The sequence below is a fragment of the Gambusia affinis genome, linkage group LG11 (assembly GCF_019740435.1).
Source record: "Gambusia affinis linkage group LG11, SWU_Gaff_1.0, whole genome shotgun sequence".
NCBI classification, from domain to species: domain Eukaryota; kingdom Metazoa; phylum Chordata; class Actinopteri; order Cyprinodontiformes; family Poeciliidae; genus Gambusia; species Gambusia affinis.
Window position 1 is genome coordinate 9,895,663 of NC_057878.1, and position 17,060 is coordinate 9,912,722.

The following is a 17,060-nucleotide window of genomic DNA, read 5'->3' on the forward strand; positions in this document are numbered from 1 at the left end:
TAACTTTGCAAGAGTTTCTCTCAAGCTTGCTTTAAAACATGGGCATAATCTTTAATTGTAAATGCCAACAAGCCTGCTTATTTTTACAGTGTAATATAGAACACCCCTTAAGAATATGCTTGAAACCTACTTTCCTTTGGCTCAAATTAAACACATTTATTTACTGATTTAAGTAATTTTGCTTTGATCCTTTATGAGCTTTCTTACAACAGGTTTTTACACCTGGCAATTCTGGTTTAAAACAGAAACAGAAATCACAAATCAAAACCTTTCTATTTCTAATTAACCGATAGGATGAAAGGGGGTAGACGTCAGCACACCTGTGTTACACCCCTGACTCACCTTGGGAGGTAATCACAGGCCCACATCAGGCGGGAAAGTCTTTGCACGGAAAAGGCGGAATGAAGTGAACACATATAGTTTCTTCAACTAAGCATTCACGGGACTGAAGAGTGCAAACAAGACTAAGAAATGATTTGTAACAAGAAGGGCAAGAAGTTCTTCAATTCAAATTAGAAGCATTAGCTCTGTCAATAACAGGATTGTTAAACTGAGTTCCTCTGCCAGCGTTGTTTTGAAGAGAAGGAAAGCCTCCTTACCCTACCCCACACTTTATTGTTGCAACTTCACAGCATTGCGGGACACCGCTGAATCCACTTGACTTCCCTGGTTATATGTGTAGTTTTGCAGCAACATGAACATCACAGGTAGTATGGAAGATTGAATTTAGCTGTAAAACGCATGTCAAGCCACATTATGAGCATGGAGGAGTCAACAAGCAGTTAGAAGCTACGTTTTAGAATCAGACCTCACTGAACTCTGTCCGTCAATCCGTCTGTCTGTCATGGTACACAGGACACTAATGAAAGACATTATAACACTTACTCTTCTACAAAAGCAAACATTGTAAAAATTGTTACAAAAAAGATTGAATATTGGTCCATATTATTTCTGTGAATTAAAATTCCACCACTTCAGATGAGTGTTATGAAACTTTAATGTTTCGATTAGGGGTGCGTCAATTGAAGTTTTCTGGTCAATCAATGATCTTTGAAAAAAAAAAAACCTTACCTGTTGATTCCGATTTTAGCCGATATCGTTTTTTTTTTTTTTGTTTTTTTTCCTCCAGATTTTATCCACAAACATGTAGATATGACCTGATGTTTGCCAGAGTAAGTCAGGAGGGAGAGTGGTTGATTTTCAGAACTCTGCAGAGGCACATAAGACAGATTTTAATTGTAAGTGTCGGCCGATCCCAGATCTCCCAAAATTAAGAAAATCTCGCCCAATTTATCGATGCACCCTACTTTTGAAAGTTAAGAACCTATTTATGGATGTTATTTATGCAGATATTAATACTATCATTTTCATTTATCAATCTATTTGCAAATTCAAACATTGTTTTAGAAGCACAGTGTTGTATTGAAAGTATTATGCAGGACTTATGAGTAAATATAGTTTTTTTAACCTCTTTGTATTTAAGAGATCCAGATTTAGACTTTATTAGACCAGGGAGCATTCCAACAAAGCACTGCAGAAACCAGGGAGTGGCTAACATCATGCACTTTTTTGCAAAACATAAAAAAATAATTGTGCTTTTTTTTCCCCCACATAAAACTGCTGCATGAAAGAGAAGCTGCACAGGAAATGTAGTAAAAGCACAAATCGCTGTAGAAGTCCTGCATGTTTGTTTCAGTTGCTCCACTTCATATGTGCTTGTGTTTAAGGCTGCACGTCAGGCATGCATGCATGCATGCAGTGTCCGTGTTTGCTTACATAATGGTTCCTGGTGTTTCTGCAGCGGCGGTTTGAGATCATGGGAAAAGCATGAGGCTGTAACACAGCCGCTGTGTTCCTTCAGTCTTCCAGCCTTGTGGCTTCTGCAGACTGACTCCAGTACAGTTTTAACACAGCCCGCACATTTCCCAGCAGCTTCCAGCATTAAAGTGAGAGGAAATCACCCACTCAGGACCCCCCCCCCTGCCCCCCTCCCAGCTCCCTGAGGAATACCTGGAGGACCTTACTTAACGTTGGCCCTCAGAGACAGTGCAGCAACTCAGAAGGAAATACCTCTGACTTCCTCTGCTACTGTTCTCAACATCCTACCTTTATTCTCCAACGCTCCCCACCCCTCATCACACTCTGCCCCCCAGACCCTCACCACCTCCTCCTTTCCTTACCCAACCGTTGCTGGCTGTTTTTGCTCACTGTTCTTGTATTCTTGCTTCTTCTTTTTTCTTTTTTTTTTTTTGTTTCTCTCTCCCCAGGCAGCAACCAAGAAAAAATTTGGGAACGGCGACTTCCGATCAGCCCTGGAGAATGGAGTTCTGCTGTGTGAGTAAGTACTCCTCTTTTCCCAGGCACCTCTATTAGGCCACTCATTCATAAGGAATCCCTCCGTTCTCCTCCACGTCTGCTCTCCCAACGTAAGTGTTGCTGATATTTCCCAGGCAGACCCCCTGCCAGGCCACTGTTTGTTTGTTAGCTTGCATAATCGGAGCCAGGGTTGTCAAGACGGAACAATGGAGGCAGTTATTTGTAGTTATTTGATGGTATCACGATCAGACTTTCTCTCATGCCTTGCTGGATAGGAGAGCGATGTCTTTCAGTTGTGTTGTCTGTTGGACAGATGTTATGGATCTGTGGATTGGGCTGCATGCCGTCCTCGCTGTAATGAGAAGCTGTGCAGTGGATGAAAAAGTTTCAGTTTTGACCACAGGAAGGTTCAAAGCGTGCTGCTTTCTAATTTCCCCGAATGGATCGGAGATGAGCCAACAAGTCAGCTTTAGGAGTCCCGTCTTTGCGACATTTGCTTTTTTTTCGCGTTAACTCAATAACTCCTGTCAGTCAGGACATTTGTAAGGCAGAGCATAATGAAGCAGCATGCATATGTGCAAATTGCTTAACGGACACTGCGATGGGATTTGCACATATCAGCATGAGGCTGATAATTAGCAGCAGCCCGTGCAGAGTCGTCCAAACCTTTATCGGCAGCCACTCAAAGAAGAAGAAGAAGAAGAACCGCCTCGCTCTGCTGATTGGGGCCTGACTCTGACGAACAACACCGTCTGCAGTTTTTTTTTTTCGTTTCTTTTTCTTTTCAGTCATCAAGCTGTCCGTGTTTTCTCAGCACGAGGAAGAGGAAGGCAGATTAAATCACCTTCACCTACAAACCCAGCCCTCCTGCTCCCATTGTGTTGCAGATATCCCAGTTTCTTGCTCAGAAAGGAATGTCCAGTGTTGCTCTCACACATGATTGTATCCTACTCAACCTTAAGTATGTGTGTCTTATCTCATGAAAATCCATTGTTTTGCTGTTAAATGACCAGCATGAACCCAAGTGCAGCCCCCCCGGCCCCCATCCCAACTCCACACTCTTTCTGCAAGTCTATTGTCAGCCTATCCCATCCGCCTACAGCCAGAAAATGGCTTCATCTTATATGGAGTTCAGTTTCTTTAAAACAATGGCTTCTTTAGTTGCATGTTTTCAAAAATATTCCCACAACTTACTTTTTAAGTTCATTTATGCAGTTGTTTCACTATAATTAGTCGTTGTGGAAGCCGTGCAAAATATTTACTGTGCAATGACTGTATGATTAGCATTTTTGGGGAAAAAATAACTAATAACTAATAAATATATTTTTACTTGGACCGTTTTAATAGAAGACTTGAGAGCTAACATTTGTCTTGAATTAAAATACATTGGTACATGCCTAAAAATGTAGATAAGACAAACTTAGACATATGCGTTTTTTTAACCAAATTCTTTGTGCTTTACAGTTCCACCTGCTGTGTTATCCTGAAGACATCGAATGATTGATTTATCTCCAAAGTAATGATCAAACACCAATACTTGATTATTCTAATTGGATTAAGATAAACTAGGTTTGGTGGTTACACTTGGTTAAAATAAGATAATGTACAAAAATGTTTCAACTATCGGGAATAGTCATGGGTAAATCGACTCAGAAAGCGAGTCGGCTCCCTTTGGTCTTCACTCACGGTTCTCAACTAGAAGAAATGGGGTTTCACTTTCTGGAAACTCATCCCAAGTGAATGACTTCTGAGGAGTGTTGCTATTTTCTGTTCAGCCTTCTTATTATCTGCTAAAAGGCGTTCTCTCTTGGACTCACATTAATCACGGACATGTCCCAAAATGTGGTGGAAAATACCAATTCTTTTGAATAGCTTCTTTTGTGTCTCTGGTGTTTCTTTGGCCTCATTACTAAGCATCTCATTGTTAGCAAAAATAGTTAACTTGGAGTCCTGGCTATTCTTATACATGGTGGGTTCTTTTGTCAGAAAACATTCAGACTCACAGGTTTCTGATCAGGAAGTCACTTCTTGATCATCCAGGAGCATCAAGCTAATTGTCATCCTATTTCAATTAACAGCCCATTTCTCAGTGCATATCTCATAAATATCTTAGCTGGATAATAAAGACTAATGTATGTTTGACTTTCCCCTCTTGATCTGAGATGTGCAACTTGATCTCATATATGCAGAAGATGGATAATAACTGAAGTAAATTGTGCTGGAAACATATAAAAGTACAGATGAGACTGTGAAATATATTAGCTGTGCTTAGTTTTTTGTGGAGCAGAGTAAAAAACCATCTTAAACAGCCTTACTACAAAGGTTGTCATTGCATGCAATTGGTTTTTTTATATATCTTTTTTTTATATTGACTCTTACTCTATAACTTTCTTTTAAAGTAGCTTAAATGGTCCAAGTCCATTATCCTCTACCTAAAACCGTAGCTGTTTTCCGACTTTAAATGTGGTTATTCAAGTTTGTTTTGAGGTTTCTTCTGCTGTAGAGGGCATGTTTTTGGAAGCACAAGGGCCCATTTTTGTTTACACCATGGTGCGGCACCAGTGATTTACTAAACTGAAGCCAGGTGGCCACCATTAAACCAGGTCGTAAACACACAACACCACCAGGACTGTGCATCAAGTCCTGCTCATTCCTTCGTAGCTGGGGCAGCTTCGACAATGAGCGGGTGCTTTCACTTACCTTCTCATTTCCCCTGATGTTCTGCGTCTCTTTCCTCTGTTTACAGTCTGATAAACAAGATCAAGCCTGGCACCATCAAAAGGGTCAACAGGCTCCCTACACCTATTGCTGGACTGGTAAGTTGTCTTCTGTTCTTGTTTAGTCTGGGATTGTGTTCTCAAATTATGTCAAAATAGCCATCAGTGAAAGCATTTCTAAGCTTACACCACACCATTTTCTCACATATTTCTTCATGTTTGTAACGCTCCTGATGTTCGGTGTTGTGAGTTAAAGCAAAGGGAGTATGAAGTTTGACAGATCAAGATAATTGGATATGTGCTTCCTCATAGTTGTCCAGTAAGTTTGGTGAATGAGGAGCTGCTTCAAAGGATGCAAATCCTTTACTCAACTAATGTGTTATAATGATGTCGGACAATTATTGTAAAGTAGGATTTGTAATAAAGGAAGCCTGGTACTGATTCTGAAAATTGGTAATGATGAGTCCCCTTTATTTTGGCAACATCCAGACACTTTAATGACAGACAGAGATGAAAAGATGAAAAGGATAAGACAATCCAAAAAAATAGTAGCTGCAACAGTCTAAGTCCTGGCTGTTATTCCATCTTGGTTAGACAAAACATTTCCATGGTGGGTTGGAATTAATTTCCTCTGGCAGAAATAAACAACTGCAGCTATAGTAGTTGGGCAGTTTTTGAGTTTTCACCAGGTTGGCCAATTTTCAGGACTGGTTGGGCCTATGGGTTCGATTAAATCTTTTTTATTCGCCTCATCTTCGCAAGGCACTAAATCCCAAATTGATATTCATGCTGCAAAAATAATGTATAAGTGTGCGTGGACTTGTGAGTGTGGATAGCTACATGTTACTCCAGTGTAAAGGTGTTTTAATTGGTCAGTAGACATTCAAAAGTGCTAGAGCTTAGTCTGTTTACCATTTAATCAAGTGCATCTCCAATGTAGTCCAGTCAGGTTTTATCTTTTTCTTGAAAACTGGGTTTTTTGAGTGATGGAGCAGTGTGTCTTTTTAACTCTTTAAGATGCCACATCTTCCAGTTCTAAATCTTTACTGGAAGATGTGGCATATTGCTCATCTTCCAGTTAGGGTTTTTGGGCCACCATGACTCTCTGCAGATGGATGTTTTGGGAGTGCCTGCAAACAAGTTCTCGGGAAGTAGAGGCTTGAAAACCTACCTAATACTCATCCCTGAGAAAGCCCTCTCTAGTGGGAGTAATTGAGTCCAGCTGTCTAGAGGAATTATGGACATCCCTCTCCCGAGCAGTGTGTCTGTGTGTGTGTGTGTGTGTGTGTGTCTCGGCATGTTCATGAGACAACGAACGTCATCAGTTAAAAAAACAGACTGTAAATCATAAAGTGTCATATGTGTTTTGTGACAAAATCAACTTTTTTTTTGCCATTCGCTGTGTTGACGTAAAGGCTGGGCACCTGCTGAGGTAATGGGTACGGCCCCATCGCAGCATTTGTGTGGTATTTCCGAGACTTGGACGCAAACCTGAAACCACTTGATCATAAATTCCCCCTTCCAAAGGCTTCTGGCTGGCCTGAGGCTATCAGTTACTGCGGGCCACATGGAGCGAGGCTGGATGCTCTCCCAACAAACATTACTGCCGGTAACTCTCACTCTGAGAGTTGTTGAGACTTTACTGGAGATAGGAAGTGGTCTTCCTATCTCCAGTCTTTAAAAATAGCAGTGAGTGTGAGGATGGCATAAAGCAGGGGTCTCAAACTCCAGTCCTCGAGGGCCGCAGTCCTGCAACTTTTAGATGTGTCTCTGCTGCACCACCTGAAAAGAATAATTAGGTCATTAAGGCTCTGGAGAACTGATCTACACAAGGAGGAGGTGATTAAACCATTTCATTCCAGTGTTTACTACCTGTGGCACATCTAAAAACTGCAGGACAGCGGCCATTGAGAACTGGAGTTTTAGACCCCTGGCATAAAGTGTTAGGTTGTGTTTTAAGTAGAGAAACACCGATCACTTACTCCCAATCTTCATTATTGTGATTTAATGGGCTATTTTCCAAAACAAGCATTTTTCCTTCATTCATAAAACTAGAACTACATCTGCAAAATGTCATTTATTTGAAGCCAGAATACTTATACTTATGAGCCACCAGCTGGTAATGATAATGTTTGCTCAACAAAATTAAGAAGAGTGCTCCAAACATACATGGCTAAAGTGGAGCTAGGCTAAAGTTTAAGTGCTACCACCGAAAATAATGTAGAACCTTAACAATTTGGGCGATTTACAAAAGGCTGGCAACATTTCCAAGTCCAACATGTGTCAAAACAGAATTTAAAAGTTCAGAAGGATAAAACAGAGCAGCTTAGCTTTAATACATGTTTAGCCTACATGACATCTGTTAGTGTTAAATTCGGATCAATTCATCTCTTTGCAGAGTGGATGTAATGTCCTCATTGTGTTATGTGGCAAAAATACCCAATCAAAAGTGGAAAAGACAAGAAATGTCAAACCATTTGTACAGTTCCCACTAGAAAATTGTGTTCTCCCTCTGCATTTAGTGGGTGGATTTGTCAGCTGGGGGCAGTAGCTCTTCTGATTGATCAACTTGGTCAGATTTTCAGTTTAAATCCATTTATAGTCTGCACAGGAGAAGACAAAGGCAGAGAAAGACTAAGAAGAATAAGAAGGGTAAGGAAAATGAAAGGATAAATCAAAAAACTTTCCTTTTCCTTTCCTTCTTGATCCTCTTCATCCTCCACCACCTTCTCCTCTTCTTCTACACTTTGATTCCACATCATGTCCCCCACTATATTGAATGTTTTTGGCTTTTTATTTCCTACTTTGTCAGATTGGCTGCTACTTAAAACCAATCTGACAAAGAAGAGCCATTTGTAACTGCGCCTCATTGCCACTTAAATGTGAACATTTGCCATCATCATCATATGTTCTTTTACTTTTGCTGTCTGAAGGATTTTAAATGGTTCAAATTGATACCAGCTTAAAACTCTGGCGGAGCAAAATCCCAAAGGAGGGATGGGAATATTTAGCAATGCTGGCTCCCAACCTGGGTCTATTCCTTGGTTTTACTCGTGTCCAAGTGATTTTTCTTTTCCTGTCAGCACATTTCTGTTCCTGAGTACTCTGCAGGCTGTGGGTTTGGACCATCTCAGCCCCAGCTTTGGGCCTGGTTCTGCCCACCCAAAATACACAGTAATTGGTATGGTACTGGATGTCCTCTGCATACACCAACCCCTTGGTGAGTTGAGGTACCAGAAGGAGGAGACAAACAGGCAGTTTCGATCGGCCCCAGGGTGTCTTTACACATGTAGATGTGTGTGTAATCATCTGTGCAATGACAGGCATTTGACCATGCTTTCTTACTGTGTTTATCTTCTATGGGTGCATGTTATGACTGAATAGGACTGCTGGAACTGTCTGGCTCAATAAAGCCCTGTTTGAGGAGTGGCAGCATGTCAAGTATTCCATCTCCTGTTAGTTTCTTTTCCCAAGATTTGGAAATGTGTAGCCTGATATTTTGAGCATAGTTTTTCATGCTATGTTTGCTTCCAAGGTCGTGTGAGAGTAATCTCAGAGTAATCCTTGTTCTTAAGCCGGTGAACGAACCAAGCGAGATCAAGGTGCACATTTAGGGATAAAATGCCAAGTCAGAGATCCTGTGAGGCAAATCTTTTTATTCCTTGTTGTGAAGTGCTTGAATCAGGGTTTTTCGAGTGTCCGTGAGATTACCCTTTTTCAGCAGTACACTGGCTAGACCACATGGATAGGTAATGAAATATGAACTGCCACTGTTACAAAGGTTTCTTTAAATGCACAATAAATAAAAAATAAGTTCCATCTTCTTTTTGTGTGCTTGTGTCAATTACATTGGTGCACAAGTAACCAGCTGAACAAAAAGTGTTGGTAAACAGTCTGGCGGATGAGAGACAATTTTGACGTAAATTCTGTTGCACTTCAGTCGCACTGGGTTCAACTTTACATGTTTGAACCACGATTTGACTCCAGTGACCTCTGAGCCTTGATAGATGTCGCCGTAGAAAGCTAAGGTAAACGCTAACAAGGACATCACCCTTCCATATAACTTGAACTCCCACTATTGTCGAGCGATAGAATTTTATTAAAAACATGTGAAAAAGAAATGGGAAACAAAACACAAAGGATACATATTTATGAATGTACTCAAATGTAATTCCAATAAGATGCCTGCTTCCTTTTGTGGCATCACAGGAGGCATATTGGTTTTTGAGAGGGTGGGTTTTTATTTTATCTACTGACAGTTTTCGACAAAACAGAAAGACAGTCGGAAAACCGGACCATGTGATGTAAAAAGAGTTTGACAGATCTGATGGTTTGCAGCTTTAATATGTATGGTCTTTTTATATATAATTATTCATGAATAATTATGTTGACTTGAAGGCTTCTTTAATTTTTCAAACAAATCCCCTTTTCATATGCCAGAAAAATGACAGACGCATAATTTGATCTGAAAACAAGTTTTCTTAAGTCTAGATGCTGCTTTTGATTTTGGTACCGCTTGACTTTTTAAATAGGAGTCATCCAACGCTGCATTTCAACACAATGGCTGAATTACAAGGAACAGGAAGAGCTGCAACCCATTGTCAATAAACACCACAGATTGTTTGCAAGTCCATAAGGACAAAGGGAAGCAGTTAAGATCCTGTAATCAAGGAAGAACAGAAAAAAAAGAAAAAAACATTTTGCTTTCGAAACCACACTGACTGGTTCCCTCATATTCCACATACTTGCATTGTCTGTAAAGATGGAGGGTGTGCAACACAGTTGTAAACATCCACCTGTCGTTACATTTTCCTTGTTGTGTTTTCAGTACCGTGTGTGTTTGTGCTGGATTTCTGAAGGTGGAGCTGAGTTACAGAGGCCACCAAGTTTTTAATGTTTTGAGGTGCTGATGATACCGCTTGCCTTTGAAAAAGAATCAGGCCCCAACATCTCTGGTCCTCCACCATACCTGAGCCTTTTAATTGTCAGTCAGATTGTAGCAATTGGCAAGTTTAGGCAAATTACCTTAGCTATTTTTCAGAGCTAAGGTAATTAGCTCCGAATACTGTCAAACATATGTTTGTCATATGTTTGACGGTACGACAAACATACTGTCATACTTAAATGCCGTGCTTTTCAAATTTCAACAGTGTCTAAGAGAAAGAGCCGCTGTCATTTCCTGTTTATACCATGGTGAAGCAGGAAATCACACATTGCTAATCAGACGTTACTCAACATGAATTAATTTTAAGTATAAATAAAAAATACATCAGCTGTACTTGTTCTACAGTAATTTGTAGAGGTGTGATTAAATATTAGATTGAATATAAAAAATAATATAATAATATTTTCTTTTCATTGCTGAACAGATAGATTTATTAAGTTGCTTTTTATAGCTGTTTAAATTTGTATCTGTATTTATTTAAGATATAAAAAAGTAAACAGTAGACATTTTTGACATCCTTTTTTTATCTAACATTTAGTTAATATTAAGTTTTCTTTATTTTTTGCTTCCATTTCCATATTTGTGTTTATATTTAGATTTTATAATTGTCAATACATTCAGTTAAGATATAAGGGACTTATGGGGTCATTTTATTGACACATAGAACTAATATAATCCAGTTTAGCAGTGTAATCACCTAAATGCTGCGTTAGATAGTTGAAGTGCTTTTGGAACCATAAATGGTTTAAAGCTGTGCTTCTCCGGCCCTTTCCTTGTAATTTAGCTGTCGTGTAGTTTTAGTTCAGTCAAGGTTAATTATGTCTGTCTGCTGAGACATTTATCTCATGCTTTCAATACTGAAGGTGTTGAAAGGTGTGTAAACATTTTAAAGAGAGTTAATGGAGTTAAACTTTCCAAATGGGTAGCTCACTGTCATGCCTTCTTTGTTATTTGTGGTTGACATACAGGCTGTTCTCGTGATGTGTCATAAACTTAGGGTCAGTGAAATATACACAGGAGAGGCATGTAATGACAACAAACGGTGGGTTTGGTAAGAGCCTGAGAAAATCACCCAGCTTTTGCTCTAACAACTTAAAGCCTTATAAATATTGCAAATGTTTTAATAGTTTTTGTTATTAAATAAAAAAAAAGAGGTGAGAACATTTTAACGGTGCCATGATGCGTTCAGGGCGACAGTTCCTTCCCACCCCCGACTGATCCATCGCCCCTCAGTAAACTCTTCAGCTTGTTTCCTAGGTATTAATTAAGATGCAAGTGTTGGGAGGTTAGATGCTTCTTTGACCAATTACTAATAAGCATGTTTGTCACATAAATATAGAGCCATCCAGCCCTTAATTATCCCAGCCGGTGTTGTGATCACATCAAAACCCTTTCGAAGCAAAAAAACGAAAAAAATCAGAATCCAGAAAAGCAATGGTGCTTTTGTACTGAATGGTTTATTTTAAACTCATGAGACGTGTGCACATTTTTAGCACAAGACGTCCTCTGACTCACATCTGTGCAGCTCCTGCACTCAGACATAACCTTTATGCAATGTGACTGACACGGTGTCGGAAGACAAACCGTCTCTTCCACTCCCACATTGTCATGAATAGCCATGGGGAAATAGTTGTCCGCCTCTGTCACCCAACCTCATGTTTCGTAGCAACTGAATGTCTACAAAATACTACTCAGGTATGTTTTGATTAAAAAAAAGGCTTGGCAGCGAGGACAGGGTGCAGTTTCTGGGTGTGAGAAGAAGCAGCAGCAGAAGGCCCATGTGCTGCTGCGTGCGTCACTTTTGCACTTGCATGGCAGGTTGGGTGGGACTTGTACATGCCTCTGATGTCATTCTTCCTGCTTTGGTTTGGTCCCCACCCTAATCCATCCCACAGGTGGCTTTGCCTCTGTCACTCAGCTCCTGTCAGGCAACCCCCGCCTCCTCTTTCATCTGCCTCTCTCTGTGTGAGTGTATGTTCTGCTCCGGGTCACTTCTTATTTGCTGCACTCGCACGCTCCTCCCTGCAAGCCTCTGTTCCCTGTGGTGACCTGAACTTTGGAAGCAATCAGTTGTAGGCAGCTCCCTGTCAGGGAGTTGTTGTGTTTTGTTTTGTTTTTTTCTTTCCCCCACCGTTTTTTGAGTGATTATTTTCTGCATCTGAGCACGGGGGACAGCAATCATCCCTGCTTTGTTCTCTGTCCAGGACAACCTTAACGTCTTCCTCAAGGCTTGTGGGAAGCTTGGACTAAAGGAGGCGCAGCTCTTTCACCCCGGGGATCTGCAAGACTTGTCCACCAGAGTGACAGTAAAGTAAGTTTTGATCTTGTGAACGCTGCTTTACACCCACTCACCTCAGCCTTTAGGCTAAACTTTACTTTATGGTCTTTCACCATACTCACTACCTTTTGCTTTGAAGTGCCATGAAGCGCAATTCCAGCTGTATTTAGAAAAAGGTCTGTGCTAATTTCAGCTTGCTTGTGCTTCTTTCAAACGAAATGGCTTTTAATAGGCAGGACGACGTACACAGAGGTGTACTGATGTGAGTGATATCACAATTTAACTTAACAGTTTGATCAGACAACATGTTGCTTGAGTTATACACTGGGCCTGTTAACTTTCCGTTTCAGGCATCGTTTTGTTTTCAGTTACCCACCTGTCAGAGAGGCACGTCGACCAACCAGTTCAGTTTTGCTCTAACTTTCAGTTTGTCTGCTGAGATGGACTGTTTATACAGTATTTTGCTGTGCAAGCAACAACAAAAACACTTGTCCTGGGTCCTCAACGCTGTTCAAAACAGCGTTCAAAGGAATGAATCCCTTTGAATGAGGGATTTATTCAAAGTTAGTTAGTTTCCCTTCGGTTGGCACCAGTGTACTTTCTGTCAGATAAGTCACACCTAACTTGGTCGCATATTTGCACTGTTCAATTTCACTTCAGGCATTATCACCTTGAGAAAGTAGCTCCACTTCCTGGAGCGTTTTCTTTGCTTTGATTCCTTCCAAAGTGTCATCCTAATAAAACAATAAAGCATGCGCAGTCTGCGTTTGGGCGTGTAACATATGCACTGTCATATAAGATGTACTGTTCATGGACTGGAGTATGGACTCCAAATAAGCAAATCTGTCTTCCGTTTTATTGAGACACACCCTTGGCCCACAGCAGATTACACTCTGTGTTCATATGGAGCTCACTAAATGTCTGAATCAGGGCTGTAAATGTAACGATAACCCTTTGATGCGCTGAGTGTTGCATAAGATTTTCTCAGGATATTGGCTATAAAGCACTCTCGATATGACAGCAGAAAATTCTCTTCCTTTTAATGGCAGCCAGATGAAGCAAACCAATATATCAGTAGGCGAATGCGGATAGAGACAAAACATAAGCAGCCTCAAAGTTCTTCTGCTTCTGTTGAGTGAGTTCCCCCTTGATCTATTCTTAGTTCGATGGGGGGGGGGATCACTTTGACAAGCTGGATTTATTGGAATGGTGTCAGCACTCACAGTGGACGAGCTTTTAATAGATTATTGGTACGTTCTATTCTGGCGTACAGTCGCTCAGAGCACACCTGTGTTTGTTTGCATATGGCATTTAAAGTCGGGTTGGGTTTTAGCTGCTCTTTCATGCAGGATTGTGGACATTGTTGCTGCTGGAAAGCATCACGTTTAGTAAATTAACCTGAACCCGTTTGTGCTTTTTGTTAGCGCTTTTTTCTTTCACTCTTTTGAGAATAGATGAGACTAAAGGTATAATTACGTTGCTGCAGTCAAAGGGACGCGGCGCACAAAGAGGTAACATGAGTCGAAAATGCCAAACAAGGCTGCAGACGTGCATCCAACGGCTTTATTGCTGTGCAGCTTATCAGAGTCTAGGCAAATTAGAGAGAGAGAGAGAAAGTTGTCTCTATCAGCTGTCTGAATCCTGGTGTTTGTCCAGCCTCCACTCCCTTAAACCCCGGCTGACAGGTGCTTTGCTTAGCGCTGTTGGATTTTGTTTCTACTGTTGTTATTCTGTTTGGTTAAAGATGAAAGATTCTCTTTATTCTTTTTGCTCTCACTGTGTCATCAGGATATTTCACTTTTTCTCTTTCTTTTTAAGATAATCTTTATTGTCTATAGACATCAGCCAGAATTTGTATTCGCCAAAGAATGAAGATCATTAATGTACTATAATAAATAGTAAATTGAAGTTTAAAGCCTAAATCAATAAACTGGGATAATTTTAATATAATACATTTAGCCTTACTATTATTTATGTGATGAAGGAACCACAGACATATGTAGAAAATAACATTTAGTGTTATACTTCTGTATCTATTTCTGCCTCCTCTGATATCATTTGAACAGATTACTCCTGCTAAAAGATGCTCACTTACACACTTCACTGAGCTGAAAAGCTTTTTATTCCAGTCACATCTTGTACTGTTATCATTTTTAATTACATCAGATATTGTTACAGATGCAATCATTTAGACAGCTAACAATCAGATAAAAACAGGGCTACAAAGCTTTGGACAAGCTTATTTCTAATCTTTGGCTTTTTGTTGCCCAAACAACTAACTAGTTACTTTGTTAATTTAGTTAATTTGTTTATTCCCAAACATGCAATTGCTTTAAATTTGAGTTGTTTCAGTGAAAAACAATCCTCATTGATTTCTCGGTGATTGGTCTTCCATGTCATTGTGGTGTGACGCAAAGCTGGAGTCAGATATTGACTGGACACAACGTGTGCTGAGAACACAGTTCAGTTCATGCAACACTCTTGTTACGACAGCCATAAACGCAGATTGAATATCTTCCCTGACCTTTGAGCTGTGAAGATGCTGTAGTATTCACCTTCCTGCTATGCTGCATTGCTTTGTGTTGTGCAACGTTTGTCCTGATAAAGACCTTTATCACTCGACAGCTCAGTCAGTATCAAAATTTTATTGCAGCTAAACAAATTCTTGTGATTGAGCAATGCCCTGATAAGAAAGGGTGGCTGTGCTTGAAGACTCGGACCAATTAAAGATTGTCATGAAAATGCCGAGCAAATGTAACACCTTTGTTTAAAATTGTGACCAGACTGGATCTGATGCATCATTGGAGACTGTGATTCACTAAACCAGCATTGCTACTTTTCATCATTTCCGCAGGAAACTGCAGCAATCCAGATGAGTCATTGAATTTAAAGATATTTGGTGGAATTCGACACCACCCACTGCCTGTTGACTCGCAGATGTATTTTGGGAATTATGCTTCATAGGCTGCACAAATGAGACTGAAACCCGGGAGAAATAAAGAAGGAGCAGGATGTAGGGGGGACTATACCTACGTAATGCTGGGAAACATTGTCTCAGCTGGGAGGGTTGAGACCTGGCCTGTAGCTTTGCCTCAAATCTTCTCTCCCTTTCTTACTCCAGTATGTCTTAACTCAGTACTGGAGGATATAAAATCCACCAGCCAACCAGAAAGTGCTAAAAAGAAAGATGTGCACTTTATTCTAACTTATACGTAAATCTGTAGCAGCTGAGGAACTCTTGGTTGGCTTACAGCATCAGCTACTGGGACCTTGTCTCATCGCCGATATTAAAACCTTACAATTCATCAACATCATAAAGATGATCTAAGAGATCAACCAGCATAACGTTATTAAAGGTTCTCATTGATCAGAATTGTATAGCTGGTTTAAACTTGATTTTGTTCCCCCAGCCTGTCAATTTTTGCTTTTCTCTTTGTCATGCCACAATAAAAAAGTGTTTGTTTTCATTAAAGAGAGTCTGAAATCTATCCACTCTATACTGTCCACACCAAAGAGTGCAAAGACAGAGTTGCCACATTAACAAATATCTACTCTTGCAAAATGATGACTAAAGAAATAGGAAGGTGAGAAGAAGGTCACTGCAAAATCAATATTTTTAGGTGGAAACAAACTATAAAAAATAAAACAAAAGGGGGTTTATAATTTTTTCAAATAACCAAAGTGATTAAACCAGAGGTCATTACTTATAAATATCCCAACACACTTATTTTGAAGTCTTAAGTGTGATATTCGCCTCCTGGCTTTTTAAGCCACAAATAACACTTTTTGAATTCACACCTCAGATAAGTATGCTAATCCTGTAGGTGATTTACCAAAACTTAAAACGGTCTACTCGTGTCTTAAAACATTCAGAAAAACATACATTGGCTGGTCAGACATGTCGTCTATGTTGTACTAAAAGTTGTGTTTATGAAGTGTGATGAGAACTAGGGAAGGAAGCGTTTTTATGATGACTTGACCACTAGCAACTAGCTATCAAGCCCCAGCACTGTGCTCTCTGTGGAAATGTTTCTATTCAACAGAAAACAAAATAAAAGGACTCTCATATTAATAAAGTATTTCAAAAGTATTAAGAATATCTGTATTGATTTACCAAGAAATGGCAGCAGAAATCAGGCTACAAACTTGCTAGCTTATAGCTACTAGCTATAAGCTCACAATCAGAGAAAAAACAAAAACAAAAAAAACCTTAAGAATCAAGGTAATATGCAACCAAAGCCCATTTCTCACCTCTAACATATGAACTTCTTTGTGGGTACGATTAATGCATAAATTAGTCAGAAGTTACTTGAAATTCTTTTTGCTGCCTGTAAGTGACCAGAATGTCAATATTTCACTCATACGTGTTTGTGTATGTCCCTTACGTCCCCTATTCAATTCAAGGTCATTAGAGGTGTATTTAGTGGAATATATAGTTTGGATATAAGTTGGACTGTTATTTTTAACTGAATAAGAAACCCAGGCATCTGCTTATCGACCCCAGTGACTTAGAAAATCAACCCCCTGCAGAGAGGTCCAAAGTCTTGTTTTTTTCCACAGTTTGATTGAGCAAATTATTGACAAGACGTGACTGCTGCTCTCCCAAAAAGAAAAAAGAAAAGAAAACTACTTAAGATGGACAGGTACATCAAGGTTTATGCTACCATTCAGGAATTTCAAGGGCATATTTTACAGAACAGAGGAGAGGAGGGCCTATGCAATGTGGTTTCATTATGTAATGGCTTTGTTTGGCTGCAGACCAAATGTCTGCACTACCACAAAAGAACATCTTTGCTTTTCCTCA

At 39.9% G+C, this 17,060-nt stretch overlaps 1 protein-coding gene across 11 annotated transcripts in view; it reads left to right on the forward strand.

Annotated features, from left to right (window-relative positions):
* Positions 1 to 17,060, forward strand: part of lmo7a (LIM domain 7a) — a 60,303-nt gene that overhangs the window by 8,027 nt on the left and 35,216 nt on the right. For all 11 annotated transcript variants that reach the window (XM_044132639.1, XM_044132637.1, XM_044132638.1 and 8 more), the window contains exons 2-4: positions 2,268 to 2,338; positions 5,063 to 5,132; positions 12,183 to 12,289. In XM_044132639.1, the coding sequence (XP_043988574.1) occupies positions 2,268 to 2,338; positions 5,063 to 5,132; positions 12,183 to 12,289 (248 nt within the window). The remainder of the gene's footprint in view (positions 1 to 2,267; positions 2,339 to 5,062; positions 5,133 to 12,182; positions 12,290 to 17,060) is intronic.